The following is a 14,805-nucleotide window of genomic DNA, read 5'->3' as shown; positions in this document are numbered from 1 at the left end:
TTCAAGGTAGGCAGCCATCTCAGGAGTCAATTACCTGATCAGAAAGCACAGCCAGTTCCTCCAGCTTCTTATCTTCACAGCGCTGAAAATGTCAAAATTAAGCAATCTGCAAAAAATCATAGGTCCATAATATTTTCAGTAGGAAAGACTAGGTCTTACTTCCATTGTAAACAGCAGCAATGCTCTCCTAGCAAAATAATTCAGTTTAAAATGACTGTAATGTTATTAGGGGCAAGTCTAGATTACCAAGCAATCACAATATGGCACAGAAATGCTTGCACCATTCAGACCATAAGCGCATGTTGAGAACAACGTCAAAATATTCAGAGATAAATACAGCTGCTAGATGGGGAAGCTACTCAGCCACCATATAACCTGAGACACAGGCATCGCAAGGAACAGAAGCACGGACCTCTCTGCACCCTCGGCATCTTTTGATTCCACTACTGACTAACGCAGGCAGGAAGCAACTGTGTGTGGACCACCCTCTTCTCCAGGAAGAGGGCTGCATCTTCTGAAACACTTCTCAAAAATCTGTTGGGTTCAGAATTTTGTAATTTGAATTCACATTCTTCAAACATACATTTTAAAATACTCAACCGGTTTGCTTTTTTTAGGCTACTATAAAAGAAAATAGAGTCAGAAATAGGCTTGGATTGCATAGAATAAACTGAGTTCTTGCACATTTTCCAGTAAATCTACTAAAAAAACCCCAGATTTTAAGATTTAGGTGAGACTGTCTTGCACGTGACAAATATAGATCTAGCGTTCCTTAAATCTGTATCGGTACTTCAGCCAAAAGCAAGAATCTCCAATTCCTACAATAACTGTACATATCATAAAGCATGTTTTTAAGCATGAAATATGTAGCGTCCAGCACTACACAAAAATCAGAAAAGGGTAATACCTGATGCAGTTAATACTGTCTACTTGGGCATTATTTCCTTAAGCTGCTCAAAGGAAAAACAAAATCCAAACAACTGGAATAAGTACCAATTTATAGCAAATGAGTCACCACCACATAGCCTGTGTCTTGTACTGGATCTAGTAACTATTTCACAGTAGTTGATCTCCAAATCATTATTTCTCAAAAAGTTAATCAGCAGAAGTGATATCATCTGAATTTCCAACAGAGAAAAAACAAACCACCCAGCATGTGACCTCTAGTCCTACAGTCCTTTTAGGCTCCCACTATACTTGAGAAGTTACGACAAATCCATTTTTTCTCTCTTTCAGAGGTCAACCACGTTTTACACTTCCAAGTGAAAGCGCTAGATGACACAATGTTAAGACAGCAGCACTACGCTCTTGGCACAGGGAGAGAATTTGTTCTATACTTTGCATACTCTAAGTTCCACTAGTGCCAGAAAACGTGCCAGTAAGAAAAGAAAAAAGGAACATAAACACAGTATTTGACACTGGCTGTACTCAGTCTCACGTTATGGAACTCATGCTGAGGGACGGAGAAAAGGTTTAAGCAGACTGTGTTCTATCTTGGGTTACAAAATATTTTTCGGTAAGAAACACCAACAGTTTCTACTTCACTAAGTCCTCAATTCCAGCTGATCTGTAACATACTTTGAACTGTTTCACTGGTTGAACGCAACAGTCTCCCACTTCATTGCACGTACCAATCAATGCAAGTCAGGCCAGCGTTTCTGGTTCGCTGAGAGACAAGAAAAAGCTTCAGTTGTTATTTGTTTGCCTATGGAAACATCCTGAGGTAAATTTAATTTTTTTTTTTAAGAAAAAATCTTACTAGTTTTAAAAAAAACATTACTTGGATCTTTTTTTTTTCTAGCTGTTCAGAGTATGACTGCGGCTGTGACTGAAGCTGCATCAATGTGGTTCAGTCTTTTCGCAGACCTGGATCTCCTTTTGAATCCAGATGCCACCAGATATTCAGCAGATGAACTGCTTAACGTTTACAGAGTTACCCAACGAGCAAGTATTAATGGTATTTCGTTGCAGTTGTCTTCAAAACAGACTGATTTCATTTTACCATTACAAGGAATGCTTAAAATCCTGCTCCAAACATACACCCATCATCTGGCATGGTGGTGGACATTTAAGTTCCAAGGAGAACAACACTGAAGGATCCTACAATGAGCTTTAAAAGAAAAATCAGTTTCTAACACCCTGGGTTTGGGACATTTGGTAGCTGTTTGAAAGCCTATTAAGTTGGTGAAGTTCAATGCAGAAAAGATTTGTTTTCTGATGCATCACAGAGAGGAGAAGAAAAAAAAAAAAAAAAAAAAGGACGACGGGATGGGACTAGATCTAGCTAATTACTTTTATCCCATGGCCTTCTAAAAATAAAATCCCTGGGGTTAGCAGGCAAATACTAGTTCCAGGAAAACACTCCAGGGCATACAATGGACTTTTAAAAATTGTTCTATCTTCAAGGAAATCACATGCTTCGGACTCACACCTCTGAGACAGCAAAACCGTATTTAGGACAAAGGTAGATAGGATGATGCTATCACTTCCCAACTCTGAAGAAGCCATGACTTCGTTTTTACCTGCACTTTGAAAGCTTTAGAACTGTTCTGCTGACTATCTGCAATTTCACAGGACCTCTATCGGCAACAGTAGTGAGATTGAGTATAGGTTCTACACAGTTTCTACCACAGTTAGAAATATAGGTCCAGTGTGCCAAGATGAGGGCACTTGGGAATCCCACAGTTAAAATCTTGATATTGCCAAAGAAATACACACAAAAAATATTCAGATTAGGTCAGGATGTAGCTCTTTTATGAATTTGCCTAGTACAAGATGACATTGGTCAAGCTCTGCCTTAACTTCTAATTAACTTCTTGCAGCATAAAAAAATAGCATCAACCCTCTGTGGGTTCCAGTAAGCCTTCGGCCATAGAGAATTACACTGCAGGACACAGTCTGAACTTTTCTTTTAGTTTATGCTAGTTGCTCTTCCATTTCAGATCCCATCAGCTCTGACTGAACAGCACTGGGTTGTAAAGGGGACTTTAACTGGGGCTGTGGCTCTAAAAAGAGAGGTATGGCATAACTGAAGATGCTGTGGAAGAGAAGAACAGGCAGGCAGGTGATACTGCTTCAAACAAGCAATGCAGCTGAAGACATGTTTGTGAAACTATGGTTTTTGAATAGCTGTTTGATGCTGTCCAGAGGTTGCAGTTTAAGATCAGAATCACCCTGTATTGTGACTCCTGAACTAAGTGACCTGCCGCTTTCCCTGTATTTAGCTCCTGGTGTGGATGGATATTAGTGATTTGGGACGGCAGCTGCTACACACCTGCAGGAGATGCTGCCATCCATCCTACTCCTGGGGCAAGGACATCCCCTTGCAGTTTTATTTGAAGAAATTTGTTCAGACTTAGCAAACATCTCCCAGAAACCTGAAGGTCAACTTTATGGGCTGAAGACATGGCTTACAAATTCCTTCAAAAGTCATTAGGAAAAGTTCATTCTTTGTGTGAGGAAAAGGAATTGTTCCACACACAGCACAGGAACATGCTGTTAAGCAACCTCTTAACAAGGGATTAAGTATCTACAACTCACAGAAGGTTGAGAATGCTCTAGAGTTTGTTGTTTGTTTTGGGTGTGTGTGTGTGTGTGTGTGTGTGTGTTTTGTGGTTGTTTTTTTTTTAAAAAAAAAAGAACAAACTGCTCTATTTAAAAAGAAAATGGAAACAAAAACCTCATCTCAAGAGAGAACTCACTCATAATTACCTGCCTGTTCAGCTTTGTTTGTAGTTTCCCAGCTGACGTTAACTGCATTAACTGCAGCAATTACAGGTAATTGTACCTGCAAATTGTACACCAAATTGTGCTGCAGCTCTTCATCTACCCTACACAGCACCTGAATATGTCTTGCAGCTGAGCAGTGCTTATATGAATTCTGTATACAGAATAATATTTTTAAGTCACGATTAAAATCTTGGATTTGCAAAAGCCATGCAAAAGATCTAGGCTAGGCCAGGACGTAGCCTTTTTGTTATTTGCCCAGTACCAACATCATAGGTCAAGTTCTGCTCTAACTCGTAATTAACTTCATAGGTTCTGAAAGATGGAGTGCAAACAGAACAATTCTCAACTCCTGCCTATCTGACCCACACAGCCTGATAAATTCTGGCAGTGCTCACTGTTCACAAACGTGTAGTGGAGCACCCACTGCTAGGGAACAGGGAAACCTCCCCAGCAGCCATCTTCATCAACAAGGAAATTAAGTGTTTACAGTGAAACATTGCTTACACTGGTCAGCTACACATCTACAGTTAGGAAAGGCAGCCACAATCTACCATGTAACAAACAGCGTCTTCATCAACAGCCTCACCACAGCAGTTCGGTACCCCTGCTCCTAAGCGCAGGATTTAACCAAGTGTTCTACTTTGCTTGCAGTACATGTCTGGCAGCTGAACAGCGCTTCTGTAAATGCTGTATACAGGAGGAATATTTTAGGATAGTAGTATCTGAAAAGTTTCAAAGTCTGGGTGGAACAATCATCTTACACAACTTCCAAATGCTGACCAGAGCACCAAAAGGACAAGGGGGTAGGATAAAACACATGCAGCCTTGGCATACAATTTCTATACCAATTTTGTATGCAGTTAGACCTCTCAAAAAAAAAAAAAAAAGAGAGATACCTGAGAAATTCTCCTAACCAGTCTCCTGCCTGGATCACTCTCCAACAATCCAAGGAAACAAAATGAGCAGCTATCTAACTGAGGAACATAACTGCTCACAACGAGAACAGTGAATCAAGAACTGGAAGACTGTCACCGCTCACCACACAGTTACTCTTACAGTTCTCCTTGTCTTCGTAGATTATCTTTGTAAGCTTCTTAACGTGTCTTGCCATTTCCCTGTATGTAGTACAAGATGCAAAAAGAATTTAAACACCAGATGTATTTACAGTAAAGTCATCCTTACATACCTGAAACCCTAAATACCAGGTTTGTAATTAGTGGTGAAAAAATGGTTTAGCAGAGAATGTGGTCAACAGCCTGTTTAGTAAAGAATCAGGTCTTGCTCACCTGGACACAGACAAATATCCACAGACAACTGAACAGCTGAAAAAGAACAAAATGTGAGAAAATATCAAATACAGAAAAGACTCTTGCGTTGGTTCCAGGCTTCAGCAGCTGTGAATTCCTCTTTTACATTTCAACCAAGTAGTCTGAGTTGGGCACGAATTTACCCGTGGACTCCGGCTGTGAAACTTCCTGCTGCTGTTGCATTTATTGGCCCAACCCTTTCCACCGATGGAAAAGCACAAGCCAGCCTTGCTTTGAGGAGTATACACAGGAAATCCTGCAATTCCTCAAAATTCAGGGAAATCTTCTACCTCTCTCTTCATTCTGGAAAGAAATATAGCCGACAATCATTTTCCAGAAGAGGAACTGCTCCAAGCCTTTCAGATGAATTAGACAAATTTAATACAAGAAACCCCAAAATACATAACTAGCTCATTATTTCTAACATAAAGGAGCCCGGGACCCGAATTCTGCTCATGAAGAGGCTTGTTTTGAGCGAACAGAAACATGCAGAATATGAGACTATTTCAATGAACAGTTTAAGTACCTTCCCAGGTAGGCTTCGGCAGCTGCGTTCTACTGAACAGTGTTATGAACCTACCAGCAGGAATCCAGGTCATTTTTCTCAGTCCTGTTCCCATACCTTCATTCCCAGGAGAACACATGCTGAATCTCTCTGTTCCCAAAATCCAGGGCTTGTGGCATCTTCCTCTAACAGCAGAATTGTAAAGTGCTCAGGAACTGATCAAACCTACTGCAGATGAAGATGGGGAAAGGCAGATTCTCAGGACTACTCTCAGAGGACGCACTGGAGGAATAAGGATAGGGATAAAGGTTAAAAATGCATATTATATTTGAAGTAAAAATGCCGACTACCCTCAGGGTAAATCCTCAGGCAAATCTTTAAGCTGTCAGAGCACACAAAACACCTCGTTACTAAAAATAAATCCAAGACTAGCCCGTAGCTCAAAGTGATGACTTTTTATTTCAGGGGGAAAAAAAAAATATCCCAAAAACATTCCACTATTGCAGTTTGTAAAGTCTTCACTGTTTTCAGTAGAAACAGTTCACAAATCAGAACTCAAAATCCAAAATAATATTGTGCAAAATAGTACTGGCATAACTACACATAGCAAAGAGACTAGTGTAAATCAAGAATTCCACTGAAATTAGTTGAGCTGCTCCAGTTGTACACCAGTGTACATCACCTCAGAATAGGCCCTTTTTGCAGAATATCCCTTCTTCTTGCTAATAAAAATCACCTTACGTGCAACGAGTAACCTATCAGTACCACATATGCAAGAACACCTCCACAAGTTATCGTAGCGTAACACAGAAAAACGTATCAGCTGATTTCATACAAAGGCAAATCTCATGGCCGTTTTGGACACCCCTGCTGCTACCTTCAAAAGCTGCATGTTTCAATAAATGAAATAATTTAGAATATATCCAAGCAATATTCTTCTTTATCTATCAGTACATTGACAATTAGGGTGGATGAGGTGTCCAGAAAGGTTTTTGATTTATTTTTTTTAGCTGTATTTTCCGAAGATAATTGTTTCAAAAGGAATTTGTGTAAGAAATGTTAACTTGCAGTGTTACCAGGCCAAGTCCTCTTCTGCAATTCAGATAAGACCTGTCGTCAATACTACAGAAGTCTCTGCAGTCAAATACAAATCCCAATGAAGAACTACTAAACAAAGACCATACCTTAAGTATTTACTGATACCATGCAATGAAATCAAGCAAGCAGTAACAGGACTTCATTTACATTTGGAGTATTCAGAAAGGGACCGTTGCAGTTCAGTTGGGGTACAGGACTGGAATTTCACAAAACACTTGTGAATAATTAACATTCTCTCCCCACTTGACACGCAAAGTAACAGTTTTGAAACAATGCATCTAGGTCATTCTTTATATAAACCAAATAAAAGCAGAAACCATTTTCAGAGTTGAACGCAAACTCTTGTCAAGAAAACACACAGGTACATCTCACAAGCTTTAGAAAAACAATTTCAGAAGAACTCTTTGATCACCATGTAACCAATTTTTCCACAGTGCTTTTCACCTCCCTAGGTTAGCAAGGGCGTACCTTCTGTTACCTTTTCTAAGAGCAAACATTTTTCTTTTAATACATGCCAACCTGGTTTGGGTCTAAGCCATAACGACATCTCTAGGCTATGACATTTGATGAAGGGCACACACTTAAACAATGGAATTACACGGAGAAAACATAGTCCTGACATTTTCAAGTGTTTGGATGTTTTTATGTCAAGGGTCTTTTTTGCAGCTTATATTCGTTTCATGAGAACAAGAGTGACACACAAGCTTTGCTCTTGAGATACGTGTAAGTGTGCATCAGTTCCAGATGAGAACAGATCTGCAAATCTGTCCATAAAGAAAACAAAAAAAAAAAAAAAAAAGATTCTTACAAATACCAGTCCTGCCTCAGACCATAAAGATAAAAGCAGCAGACCTATGCAGACTATACGCATGCCTGTGCATGATGAGTCAAATGGAAATCAAGATATCCAAGCAGTCACCCTGCAGCACTGATCTTTGTAACTACAAGTCTCTGGTGACTTTCTGTGGATTTTCCTTTGCCCTTTCAGTTTCAAAGGGAAGCTGTCAGGTACTCAGCAAGAAAACATTCAGCAAGGAAACATGGACAGTGAGTTACTATGAAGACAGCTAGCATTTCAGAGTAGGCCAGGAGAGAACAGATAATACTTCAGCAATGGATTATTGCTGTATCACTGAATTCTATGCAACAGGGAGTTAGGCCTGAGGCAGAAGAAGGGTTAATGGATATGACTTTTTTTTTTTCTTCCCAAAAGGCTCAGCTTCAGTGTTTTCCAAAGCAATCTCAGATTCTGAATTCCAGTAAATTTTATTTTACAACCAACCAAAAAAAATAGCCCTGAGACCAAACATACTTTTTAAAAGCTGCTATTGCTTTACGTGAATCAAACACAGTAATCATTTACTTCCACAGTATACAATATTTAATTTTCACTCCCTTTTTTCCTCATTTGGGTTATATGTGTGCAATCAAGAATTTCTTTCCAAGACATATGTACTCAAGCATTATCTGCTACTTTTCCAAGTACTTAAATTTGTTGCTACAGGATTACAGCACCAAACAAGGAAAGAACAGTTGAAGCAGGTCAAACATTAACAAAGAAGTCCTCTTCCCTTGCGCCTTCAGTTTTTAAAAAACAAGAATTCCAACAGTCATAGCTGCCACCACAGACCTTCATCACAAGAACAACCACCTCCATCCTTGTGACTTATGTAGAATTTTTAACTGGAGGAACACCATTTACTATATCTCATAATCAACTGTCAGTATTACTGAACACTGCTACCAGACTTTTAAGTGTGGCTAAAAGTGTAAAATACCAAGAAAACTAGAATATCAAGTGTGTCAAGTTGTGCATAAAAACAGACCTTTCATTTTCTTCAGCTACAAAGTAGGCAATCAAGGAACTGACTAGGTCTATGCATAGTTAGGATTTAAAGTATGCCAAAAGAACATGAAGTCTTTCAGTAAAACTGTGCTTGAGTAATGCATGGGTCAACTCCCAGAAAAACAGAATACCCCACTCCATACATAAAAGAATTTTTAAAAAGGTTCATGTACTCTCAAAGCTATTTTGAAACTGATTTAAATATATAACAGCTCTGCTATGGCACAAGACAGCACATTAAAATTTTAAGGCTAATTTTTGTATGCACGCATGTAAAAGCTTGTCTCTGAACAAGAGCTGTCATATTTTCTTAATTCTGAGTCTTTAGCATGGATTTGTAATAAAGGAAAGCTGCCACAGCAATAGTAGAGTTGTCCTGCATATAAAAAAGACTGAATATTGTCCTGAATGCAGTTTGTTTTTATAAAAAGCAAAAAACCTCACAAATATACATTTGGTTTTTATCAGAGCAGCTCACTAATTTGTACAGTACACTGTCCAATAACATACAATGTAAACTACCAAAGAGATGCTCAAGTACTACAACAACAGGTGCAAAAAGTCCCAGGGTAAGAAAGCCCACTGCTATTCGGGAGAGTCACTGTGATGAAAAACATCAGAATGCAGTTTTGGTGAAGTCAGTTAAGTCTCAAGGCTGTAATAAAGGCTATTTGTTAACTTTAGCCCTTTGGTTCTTAACCATTCAGTTAAGATCTCCTGATAAAGCACTAGGCAGTTTGGCATTGATGGAGAAGATCTTTACATGCTACTGTTACAGAAACAGAAAACAGACTTACAAGCACTTCCCTCACCTGAAAACCTATCTAAAGCAGTAATTTTTAGACTTCAAATTGCACTGTAACTGTTTCAGAAGAAACTAATTAACATACACAAACCTAGAAAAGAATTATCAACTGGCCAAATTCTATAAATTTGATGCACAAAGCCACATTATTTCAAAACCCTGTCCCTCAACAACTTCTTCAGCATAAATCAGAGCTGTTACTTCAGAACAGAGTTCTTCAGTCCCATCTGCACAATCCTGTCTATTTTGATGGAAAGAAAGATAGCAAACCAAGTTCTGCTTGTTTGCTAATTTAACAGGTCTAATATTTTAATACTTCCTGGTACATTTTTCATTTGCTGAACTTTTTGCATAATGTTTTAAAAAGGGTTTGTTATCCTATGAACACAGGAATGGCACATGCTAGTGTGATTTACACTTACTTGTTGAGCAAAGTACATTGCTATCATAGTTATTTATGTAGGATTTAAAGGAACAGTAAATGTGCACCAAAACCATGACTATTATTTGCACAGGTATGCAGGGTTGGTTTTTTTCTCCCAAGTGAAATGTCTGCAACCAAATTTAGCATATTAAGCACTGAACAAAGTTGTTATATTTGCAGTATCATCTTTGAATAGGTGCAGTTATGAGGGGACCTGAGTATGCAACTGCTCCATGGAAACGACGTATATGCAAGCCAGCAAGAAGTGCTCATGTGTTAACAACCCAATATTCAGACCCAGAGACTGTCCATGGTTTTCAGTTACTTTGACATTACTGAATTTAACTCAGTAAGAGGTACAAGGTCAGCTTGTTGTATAAGTTGATACAACACTGGTATTGCAGGTCACTACAGTTTTTTGCATATCTATATTGTATTTACTCAAACCCAATTAGTGCACTCCAGGAACACACAAGAAACCTCACTGAGGTTCCTGAACAGTTTCTGCTTGCAATTGCCCTTCCCCCTCATTTTCATCTTTTATTGTAATTTCAAAGGAACCATGAACTGTTGCATATCAGGACAGAGCAGGTATCAAAAAAGATCCTCTGTTTTACACATCAGCCTACATTGCTAGTCAAAAAGGGAGAATGTATCTGCTGCTGTAAACTTCTGTGTAACAGATACCATGCCTGACAAACAATCACCTTCAACGGACACACAAAACACCACTATGACAAAAGGGAGGAAACCATGCACAGGTATTTCAGTATTACGTGGCCAAAGTCTATAATACAGTGATGAGTCACATCAGAGCAAATTTGTGCCAAGAGTGATTAATGATTCAGGCTGACTAACTCCATTAAGCAGCCAAGCAACCCTATAAGAGGCAAGTGGCATATTTTCTGAAACAAAGAATACAGAGTAAACGGGTAACGTGTTTTTTCCCCACCCCTGCACAAAAATCCGATGGACAAATAGAATAATACTGGGGCAACTGCTTTAAAATGCAACTTTCCACTCAATAAACCAACATTGCTGGGATTCTGTGAAGGAAGTAGTTTTAAAAATGTGACTTACCCGAAGCACAAGCTTCCAATATAAAAAAAAAAAAGTACACCATATACTAACACTGTTTTTTGAATACTCTTCTGTTTTGAAAGTTTCAAACATATTAACTTTTCTTATTTTGTTTAGGGCTGAGGCTGTTCAGCAAGGTCACATAATTTGAGACTGCTGAAATACTTCAGCAATCCTTTGGTCCCAGTAGCTGTAAAACAGCCAAGTAAAAAAAGAACCTTCCCTACAAAAAAAAAAAAAAAGGGGGGGGGGGGGGGGGGGGAGAAAGTGTCTTCTAAACACCATCTGCTATGCACCAGAAAAGGCAAGTTTTTGTTACAAAATACACATTTTCATACAAAAGACATCTTGCAAAACCATCTTATTGCCTCTCCCTTTGTAGATTACAATGGTAATGGGATCAGCTGGTTGGTCTTGAGATTATTGTTTTAATGGGAAAAAGTCAAAGGACACACAGCATCACAACAACTGGTCCTTTAAATGGCAAAGGATTACGACAGCTTTTGTTTTCACCAGTGTTTAAAAAAAAAAAAGTCGGAGAGAAACACACCCGGAGTCTTCATAAGCAGAAAGTGCAACATAGTATCAGCTGCTGCATCCTCCTGAACTTCTCAATGTGCTACCAAACTGTCAAATATACAAACAGTTCAATTATGACAGTGCCATAAATTGTTAAAACAATGCAAATAGCATGATCAGAAAGGTCCAGTCAACTGGTTCCAATTTCTTCCCAGTAGTTGCCCAGAAAAACGTCAAGACAAGCTAAATCTATCCTTCAGCTTCCTCAATATGTCCTGATTGCTGGAGTATAGAGGTCTGTGGTATTATTGTACTTGTTCCACGAGAGATCCTGTCCTGATCTGTGTTTGCAGACAATGATGCCATAGTAATGGGCTGTAACAAACTGGGCGTCACGCCAGAAGAGACAGACAGGCTGTGTGCAGTGCCCTTAAGTGTGAGATCCTGTGTGGGGAGAAGCGGCTTGAGGATGCTGACAAGACAGAAAGCAGAGCCACTTTTAGGAATGAAATTCACTTTGTTCTTGTCAGGGCAGTAGAAGGCTGGAATCTCGTGCAATGGTTTTGGCCTAGAAATAAAATACAATAGTTTCAAAATGACATTGAGCAATAAAATTTTGGCAATGGCAGGTATGTATGGCTGAACACACCACTAGAGACAGGTTGAGGTTTAAGCTTGAAGTATTTCAGCTACTCAGTAATGCCTTAGTGACTCGCACCATGCAGCAAACAGCAAGATAGTTTAAACTGCTTGTTTATGTATTCTACAAGATACACGTCCTTAGGGCAGGCTGTCTCCACACAGAAGGAAGCCACTACCTTCATGCTGTAGATAACAAACTCTGTCCATTTCTTTCTCATATGTTGGATATACCAAGTATTCTCAATCGTGTTCTCCAGAAACTTTCACAACCCAAAAAGTTCTGCCCCCGCCACCGCCCATACAGCAAGCCTCGTGAAAGCAAGCTGCCAGGGCAGCATTCCTAATACTGCTTATCTTGGAGCTGTTCATGATCGCAGGGGGATGCCCTTTTCCAAACTTTTGCCTCCTTTGCATGTTTGCCTGACTGTGGCCTGAATCTCTGCAAAAGATGAGCCCATCTTACTTAAAAACTCTATGCAAAGAGTAAAATGTATTATTTCCAAAGTGGCATTAATGATCAAGTACCTGTAACCTGGGAAGGAAGCATGGAACACATTTAAATCTTGCCTTGAAGTTTTGCCATTTCAGCATATAATTCAGCCAACTCTGAGACATGATTTATGAAAGACACAGGTGGAAATTGTGGACAGCACTGGAATGCCTTCTGCGTTTATCTCTAACCCTGCAATGTAAATCTGCTAAGTTAGTCTAACTCTACTTTAGGACAAAACTATGGGAATCTGTTCCTCTCTGCTGGAAAATAACCATCACAGGTTTACACTCATTTTTACTTGTTGCCAGCACTGTCCTTTAGCCTATAACCTCCCCCTCTCTTCCATGACAGCCGTATGCACTTCTACCTTCATTCTACTAGGCCAAAGAAGCCAATCTCTCAGCATACTCTTGTAGGAGGTACTCTACTCTGAAAAGCAATTCTGTTCATTGGGTACATAGGGTACATTGTCACGTTAGCCGATTCTCCAATTATCCAGAAAATTCAGCCCCATTTATGAATTTTTTTCCAAAATGAAAATACTGTGAACTTCAAATAGAAGTAACATTAAACAAAGGTTGAGCTTTAAAGTTATGCTCATGTATTCCACATACATGTGAAAAGCAAGTACCAGACGTGAAAGATTTTTGCATGAGACTGCAGTGTCTTAAGAACTGCCATAGGTAGGTAAAAACAACTGTAGAAGCCTGTTTCACTCCACAACAGAACAGTCCTACAGCTATGGAGCAAGGACATCCAAAAAAATGGAAATGCAAGTCAAATCACAGCAGAACATGTTCTTGAAACAAGTGAAGACTATCTGTCTGTTGGCAACATACCTTATACACTCCAAAAATAGAAACAGGTAACTTAAGTTAGCGTAACCCTTTCCACATTGCTATGGAGGGGCCATACAGATCTCTTAAAAACCCATTTGCAGAGATCAGAGATGGAAAATACACAAAGGTACCTATAATTTTTTTAATTACTACTTATACTAGATAGCATTGTTGAGATAATACAGGCATAAGAGGATTATAACCAAATTATACTCCTTGTGCGATGAAATGGAATTTTTAACTACAGGTTAAGATTATTGCATACAAGTGACATAAGGGTACAAAAACTCCACTGAAAATGATAACAAAACCCACAGACTATTTCCAATTACAAAAGTCTGCTTTTTCAAAATAACCAAAGCATCAAATACCCAGGGTCAAATTCACTCCTCTGTCACTACAAGCTGCACAATTACGTAGATGTAGCTGGAAAGAATATGGTATTCAGAGTCCAAATTACTGGATGCACCCATCAAGCTGTGACATAGAAGCTGTAATACAGGAGCATCAGCTAATTATTACATCTCTCTGTACCTGATGGAGTTCCTCCCACACTACCTGCCAGGTCAGAGAGAGTCCTCTCAAGTTATGCTGGTTTGAAAAAAATCCAAGTCTCAAAATTTTTATCTTAACACAAAATTCCAGCAATAAAGTACATGCATATATCCAGTATATGTCACACAAAATAAGAGAGATCAGGCTGTTAGCATGGTTTTAGTAACTGGATTAATAGTTTTGATCCGACAAAAAAATAATAATAATGAAAAAAAAATCAATAAACCAGTGGGTAAGTCTGAATATTGAATATTATTTCTTATGTAGGAAAAAAAACCAAACAAACTTACAAGCTCTCCTCAAAGACTTTCACCTTTTCACAGCCCTCTGGAGGTTCACGCTTGAACATATAGCTGTTGTTGGGTTTTGGTGAGGTAGCATATTTTGGCAAAGGGGAATTATTCCCATTCTCTGTAGGAAAAGATTATTTCATTACTTAAATGTGTCACACTATAAAAAAACCCCAATAACTATCTTTAAATGCCCCCAAATTGAAACCCACTTTGTTACCAACATTATAAAACTAAGAAACGTTTTAATTTGCCTCCAAGTCTTCATCTGCAAATAAGCTTTCTTATCTCAGTCCCTTTCCTCCTTTCTATTTCTCCTCATATCACTTTTTCAGACTTCTCTGCAATCTCTGTTCTTTCCTAGAAACTTTCAGTTTTCAACTGTAGACCTGAACATACAGTCCTGTGCTGTCCCATCTAGCCAAACAAAATGGGCAAAAGCCACATTCCTTAAAAACCACAACAGGCTTATGTTAAATTATAAAACTCTCCTAGTGTATCTCAGAAGACCTCTGGTTAAAAAAAAAAAAAAAAAAGTGATTAAAAAGCCCCAAACAGTTTTACTTTTATGGGCACATTTATAATGCTGGAAGGTTGCCCATTTTGCCTGAGATTACAAAAAATACCTGACACAAACAACAGAACTAGCCTACTTTGCTGTTCCACCTGTCAC

General features: G+C 38.9%; 1 protein-coding gene across 7 annotated transcripts in view; it reads right to left on the bottom strand.

Annotated features, from left to right (window-relative positions):
• The window catches only part of FAM117B (family with sequence similarity 117 member B), a 48,034-nt gene that overhangs the window by 13,521 nt on the left and 19,708 nt on the right, over nucleotides 1-14,805 (bottom strand). For 3 of the 7 annotated variants that reach the window (XR_008748642.1, XR_008748646.1, XR_008748645.1), the window contains exons 7-8: nucleotides 14,133-14,253; nucleotides 35-5,823 (exon numbers count right to left, since the gene is read on the bottom strand). Coding sequence is in view for 2 of the 7 variants with exons in the window: in XM_055813254.1 (XP_055669229.1) it covers nucleotides 11,563-11,881; nucleotides 14,133-14,253 (440 nt within the window). In the remaining 5 variants the exon portion in view is untranslated. Of the gene's footprint in view, nucleotides 1-34; nucleotides 5,824-5,977; nucleotides 11,882-14,132; nucleotides 14,254-14,805 lie in introns of those variants that run through there. The other 4 variants (XR_008748644.1, XR_008748643.1, XM_055813254.1 and 1 more) reach the window with 4 other exon arrangements.

This window comes from Falco peregrinus, chromosome 8, assembly GCF_023634155.1.
Source record: "Falco peregrinus isolate bFalPer1 chromosome 8, bFalPer1.pri, whole genome shotgun sequence".
Taxonomy (NCBI): Eukaryota; Metazoa; Chordata; class Aves; order Falconiformes; family Falconidae; genus Falco; species Falco peregrinus.
Note: the sequence above shows the minus strand (reverse complement) of the source record. Positions and strands in the feature narration are given on the sequence as shown.